Raw genomic sequence first — 6352 nt, 5'->3', positions numbered from 1 at the left:
TATTCGTAGCGTCGATAGGCAGGAGACTTCTTTAGTTAAGGGGTCTGGCCCTCGGGTGACATTATCAAAATGATTTAACAGCACAGTTGTGGTGATATTAGCATAAGGCATATTTACAATGCCATTTGATGGCCCATTAGCGAGCAGAGAGCGAAAAACTATCGAAAAGTTTTCAAGATCGAAAAGGTTATATCGATCACATAAGCGAGCTTTAACTTCAAACCTCGGACTGAAGTTAACTGAAGAGGGACTGCGATCTGTACATCATATAAATTTTTATTTGATTACTTAAGTTTGAGAAGTTAAGTTGAAGTTTGAACACATCTTTGATGGACATTTCCAAAATTCAATGGAAAAATGTATTTAAATTGTTCGTTATGTAAGTATTATAAATCTTGACTATTTAATTACTCATAGACTATGCAGGTTAATGGATCGCTTTTGGATCGCCACATATAATTTTTTCTATGTAAATTTTGTTAATCCACGATCGGGGAAACGGGGAGTCCAATGTCTAGTTCCTAGATGCTTTCTGGCCAAACATGGGCTGCGCTTTCTCGGCTGCGTTATCATCACCCATGGAAATCACAGTGATCACCGAAGATCGCTCCTTTTCCGTCTGCATCAGCTGCTCTATCGTGTCGCGTCGGTAGCGACGGATAGTTCCCTGTGTCACCTTACCCGTTCCATCCATGCGCATCTGGTGGGGATGGCGGCGTAACCAGGTCCACGGCTTTTCCCGATCAAACGGTTCGTGCAGGAGCACCGGGAGCGGATCGCCATAGTACTGTCGGTTCGTGGTCTGCCTAGGAACTGCCTCACTATCACTGGCTTTCTTTCTTTTCCTCGAGCCGCGAGCCAAATAGCTCTTAAGAAGGGCTTTCGATGCAGAGGCCTTGACCCTTTCATAGTACGAATCGGAAATTCGCTTAGCAATGCTGGTATGACTTGAGGGCTGTTTTGGATTAGTAACAGTACCATTCAGTTTGAGCTCTTTGATGGCAGTTATTAGTTTCTCGGTATCGCGCGTTAGATACGTCTTATCATTCACCTGAAAAAGCAATTTGGCGAGCCGCCTGGTCCGCTCTAAGATAAATGAATCCTCAAGCGCCCAATTTTCGGGCGTATACATGACATCTAGGCCCGCGGATTCAAGGCTTGACCCGAAAACATATCCAGGATCCACTGGTCGTTGTTCCAGCCCCATGTTAAGATAGCTTCTCTTTTCTGAGGCCCTCGCTTCCGAGTTTTTTAATCGCCTCCTGCCGTTTTGATGAGCGATAGAGTCGCGATCGATGCCAGCTCTACGCGCTATGGAATCCCTTTTAGTTGTGCCACGTTGGCCGCTAAAGCCTGCGTCAGTTGCGCGGAGCTCCTTGTGTGGAGATTGCTTTAAAACAGTTTGCACGGCGCGCATTAGTAGCTGCAGTGAGTCTTGACTAAAGCGGCTCCTTACGTTTCCATGAGTATCAAAAATTCTCATAAAATTATCACAGGCAAAGCCGTTCACATAGGGAACTCTACAAGAGGGTCCTAAGGTCCCGGCGGGAGAAAGGATCTCTGCAAAGTTCTGGAGGGTCAGTGTGTGCAAAAAGTCAGACACTAAATCCGGAGGACGATTCAGGGCCGTGGCCAGGGCCAGAATAATGCGCTGGTTGATAGAGAACCAACGCTCCTTGCGTGACTTCTGAGGACATTGACACCCGAGCTCTATCAGGACCGATATGCGCTTCTGCTCCTCCGAGTCATTGTTCAGTTGCTTGAATGGTTTCTTCGGGGAGTTTCCCGCCAGAGGCTTTCGCGGAGAGCGACAAGCACAGGTCGCAAATCGCTGAAGGCAAAAGCCGCTGCCGAGAAGATTTCCCGCGAAGATTCCATTCCTCAGACTGAGCATTCTCGCAATTACGGTTTTAGTTCAAAATATATTTCCCAATTCAAATAGAACTGTCATGTGAAATTTGTAAAAGGCGTCGCACGTGGGTATCATAACCCATTTCGAAAATAATGCTCCAGTGGCAGAAAGGCAGCTCATAAATTGGCAGGAATTGGTCCACCTGGCAGATACCCGAAATCTGCTATGTACATACAGGGGGCGGCAGCATAATTTCCTTCTTTCAGAACTCAATGAAAACTATTGTAGGCATCGAAAAATATTTATTTATTTTTATAATGTAGGTACATTTCTAAAGCTTTTATTTATATTTTTTTGAAGATGAAATCTGATAAGTGATGTCCCCCATTCTCTATACAATGCGTAAACCGATTTCTGGCGTTTGTCGTGACTCTTGGTAGCATAGCAGGTGTTATGTTGGCCATTTCTTCTTGGATGTTGGTTTTGAAATCTTGAAGGGTTCTTGGATGGTTCACATAAAAACGGGATCTAAAAATAAACCCATAGAAAAAAATTACAAGGGAACGGGATCCAACGGAGCTAAATTAAAGCGATTCCCAATGACATCAACTAACTGAATGGCGTGCATTTCAAAAAAGGGAGTTATGCTGCCGCACCCTGTACATGGATAAATAAATTTAAAATATCACAAAACTGTCTATTTTAAGGGGGGAACTGCCATTAAAGGCTACAAAAAAAGGGGCTGAAGTAACTTCCGAAAGGCATCTCTTCAACAATATTCGAGAATTAGCTTTTAAGCATTGACTCGTCAAAATTCCAATCGATTAAATCAATAAAAAAATAACCAATTTTTATGGTGTCTAAAGGTATGTAGTTCACCCTTAAGCGATAAGAATCTTCTGTCACAAACCATACAATTTATTACTAAAGTTTCTGTAAATAAAATATGTATTAATTTGGTTTTGCGCTTAAATTGTGTACATTTTAAAGCTAAATGTTAATAGATTGTTTTTAATCTTACTTTAATATAAATCTTTTAGTGCTGGACTATATATAGCTTCTTGCCTATTCAGATTAATATGTAAAGTGTATGTGAGTCAATTTTATATTGCACTAAGCTAATCAAAGCCGCCATTTAGTAAAATTAGGTATACACAATAATTAATAAATATCATATAATATAATTAGCATGTACAGCTGTGCTAATTCTAGTAGCATTGCTTATAACCTGCGAGTTTAAGAAAAAAAATTCTATGAATTACAATTTAAATGGACGAAAGTTTTCTATAAAATCATTAGGTATTTAATTTTAAACAATTTAACAAATGTTAATAAAAACAAGAGAGAACGCTATAGTCGAGATCCTCAACTATGTGATACCCGTTACTCAGCTAGTAAAAGTGCGAAGGAGTCTTCAGCACTGACAGTTTTTGGCGGTTCGTGGGCGCTAGAGTGGGCGTGGCAAAAAGTTTTTGGCAAATCGTTAGAAATTTACAAGACTAATACAATAATGAATAAATATCAAACAATTTTTCAAAAGTGTGGGCGCGGCAGTTTTGGGCGGTTTGTGGGCGTTAGTGTAGGCGTGGCAACATGAATCGATATGCGCTGCGCCTATGTCTCTGGAATCTGTATGCTTAATCTCAACTTACTATCTTTTGTAGTTCCTGAGATCTCGACGTTCATACGGACAGACAGACGGACAGACGGACGGACGGACGGACAGACGGACGGACAGACGGACATGGAGAGATCGACTTGGCTATTGATCCCGATCAAGAATATATATACTTTATATGGTCGAAAGTGCTTCCTTCTGCCTGTTACATACTTTTCAACGAGTCTAGTATACCTTTTTACTCTACGAGTCGACGAACGACTATTTTATTTTGTATGAACAAATTCTGAAGTTTAAGATCATTATCTCTTATTGGAATGGCCATATTAAGGACATATTCAATTCATTAAAAGACAGCCAAACATTTATAGGTAAATTTACATATAATATTTGTTTTGGTCCATAATACGATCAATCATATGTTTGGGACTGATACCACTGTAAGAAAAACCAGCCCATACCAGGATATTAGGTCTTGAGTGCTTGGTTTCCTGAGTGTCAGGGACCTGTTCCACCTCCCTAGAGGATGCAGAAGGATTAACCTTCCTGAAAGGAACTATGCGTCGATCCTCTGTATCTGTGGTTTTACGTGAGGCACCACGTTTTTCGGGCTTTAAATCATATTTAATGGCATATGGGTACAATTTTGGCCGAACATTCTGAGAATAGTGCTGTCCTCTACCAAAAAAATATCATTTTTGTAATGTTTTTTCCTTTCAATCAAATCTAATCAACTTAACCTTAAAAAAATATTGATCGTGTAAACCAGACATTGATATTCTAATGAACAGCCTAAAAGTTGAAAATTTAATAAAGATAACTTGAAAAACTAACGGGGCTTCCTATTTTTTCCATCTATGCAGCCAATTTTACAAAAATACTTGAAATAAAAAGTCTCTTACGAAATGGGACATGAAAAAATACTTTTATATTTCTTAGATTCTCATGCACTGCTATTTTATTGAACACACCTGTGCATATGCGACATGGCTTGTTTGTAATATATCTTATATTACACATGCATACATATATATTGATATAATATTATTTACTATCTACTTGTTCCACGGAATTTGCTTTTTTATTCTCACCTTCAAATGAACTATTGCACTTGTGCATGGATGCATATGTGAGTGCCGAAATGACGCATAAGAGCCTAAGGTGACCGAAGGCAAAACTCGGAGATACATAAAAAGCTGGACTCTAAATGACAATACACCTCCCCGTTTTCCATTGCGCTTCACTTTGGCAACAACAACAATTAACCCTCGCAAACTCATTCCACTATGGCAATGACAAAGAAATTGCAAAAAGCCAAGCAAATAAAAAGGGAAAAAGAAGCAAAATGTAATCTAGCCCAATTCTATTGGGTGCGAGAGCGAGACCGCGTTGTGCGCGGCTGCTTGGCAGAAGGGGAAGACACAACAGATCAAAGAGAGCAAACGCTGTTTAAGGGGAAAAGCGGGGCGATAGGAACGGATGAACTGAAACCGCAGCTGTCTCTGCAAAAGGGGAAATAAAGACATTTCGCTCTTTTACTCTCTCTCTCTCTCTCTCTCTGTCGTTCTGATTGGAAGCAGCGCTGCACAAGAGAGCGTTCAATTGGGAGAAACAAAAATGCAAACAAACAACACGCACACACGCCTGCAAACAGCGCTGCATGTGCTGAATTTACCGGCACTTCTTCGACGGCGTCATCATTTGAGGCGTCGACGCACGACTTCCGCAGCACCCCCGTTACCCACAGTAATCAAAACCTCACTAGCTTGTAACGGTAGTGATTTGAAATTAACGCAGCGAGTTCTTTGAAATTCTGTGGGTGAGGAATCCGAAATCGTATTTACGTTTACAGATGATTATAATATTTCAATTGGAGTGGGATACGATCAGCTGTTTAAATCAAAATTGGTCGAATTCGATGAACAGGAAAGCGCTTGATCCGCAGATAAGACTTGCATAGGCACAAGAACGGCATTACGGCGAGTCTTGGTTTAAGTTGTTGGTTCACTAACACTTCAGAAAATTTTTTGCTTTTAATTTTATTTTATGTATATATGATATACTAGATACTTATACATATTATACGTATACGTTGATTTAAATAATAAGTAGAGTGTTGGAAACCTGCATACATAATCTCTTAACACTTACGGAGCTCAGCTAAATTTGATTATAGCATATTAAGATAAATTCAACCTTACTTTCGAGTAAAAATCTATCAAAAGCAACGAGATTTAAGGACAGAAATAGTAGCAAAACAATTAGAACTTGAATTATTTTAAATACATTTTTCTTGAATATTTCAGTGAAATTCAATTACATATTTAAATTAATAAAATGTCTTGTATGAAAATAATCCATATGCTGGAGAATGGGTATTTTAAAACTAGTCCATATTTAAAAAATTTTCTTGTACACATGCAGTCGAGTAACTGGTTAAATATCCGGTTTGTTTTGTCTTTGATTACACAACACCGTACAGAGACCTGATAAGAAACGAACAAACGGCACGCGTACATTCCAAAGATTTTATCATTAGGCCAACAGATAGATCACAATTCATAAGGGAATAGTTCATTGAATTTTATGGGGTCAAGATTGAGATAAGCCTTTGATCTGGAGTGTATCCGATATTGCGCTTCGCGGATGATTAACACTTTGGAAATCCTGTCGCAGGCATCGAGTATTATAGAAGCGGGAAGGGTACTGCCAAACTGCGTATTATAGGCACGAAGATTCATCAGATCGCACCTGAGCTCGATAGACTCCGCCGGTTCAAAGGGATGCCGCCGCCACTACAGGCAAACAAACAAAGAAATTAGAAACTCGTTCGATTGCTAGAATTATGATGGGAACCAGTCAGCAATGGCACCGTACAACCG

General features: G+C 39.9%; 1 protein-coding gene across 2 annotated transcripts; it reads right to left on the bottom strand.

The window, feature by feature from the left end:
* Window positions 1-357: 357 nt before the first annotated feature.
* On the bottom strand, window positions 358-1992 carry LOC122614002. Of its 2 annotated transcripts, XM_043788453.1 has the most exons (2): window positions 1052-1992; window positions 358-955 (listed from the first exon to the last, which is right to left on the bottom strand). In XM_043788453.1, exons 1-2 carry the CDS (start codon window positions 1892-1894, stop codon window positions 515-517), a joined length of 1284 nt encoding a protein of 427 aa, XP_043644388.1. In that variant the 5' UTR covers window positions 1895-1992; the 3' UTR covers window positions 358-514. The 2 variants fall into 2 exon arrangements, with proteins under 2 accessions (XP_043644388.1, XP_043644387.1); XM_043788452.1 differs by having other exon boundaries at window positions 359-1989.
* Between the last annotated feature and the right edge of the window lie 4360 nt (window positions 1993-6352).

Source organism: Drosophila teissieri, chromosome 2R (genome assembly GCF_016746235.2).
Source record: "Drosophila teissieri strain GT53w chromosome 2R, Prin_Dtei_1.1, whole genome shotgun sequence".
Lineage (NCBI taxonomy): Eukaryota > Metazoa > Arthropoda > Insecta > Diptera > Drosophilidae > Drosophila > Drosophila teissieri.
The sequence above is the reverse complement of the archived record's forward strand: the minus strand, read 5'-3'. Positions and strand labels throughout refer to the sequence as shown.

What these genes read in the sequence shown, in the direction of transcription:
- LOC122614002 (XM_043788452.1), bottom strand. Translation starts at nt 1,894, where the DNA reads ATGCTCAGTCTGAGGAATGGAATCTTCGCGGGAAATCTTCTCGGCAGC.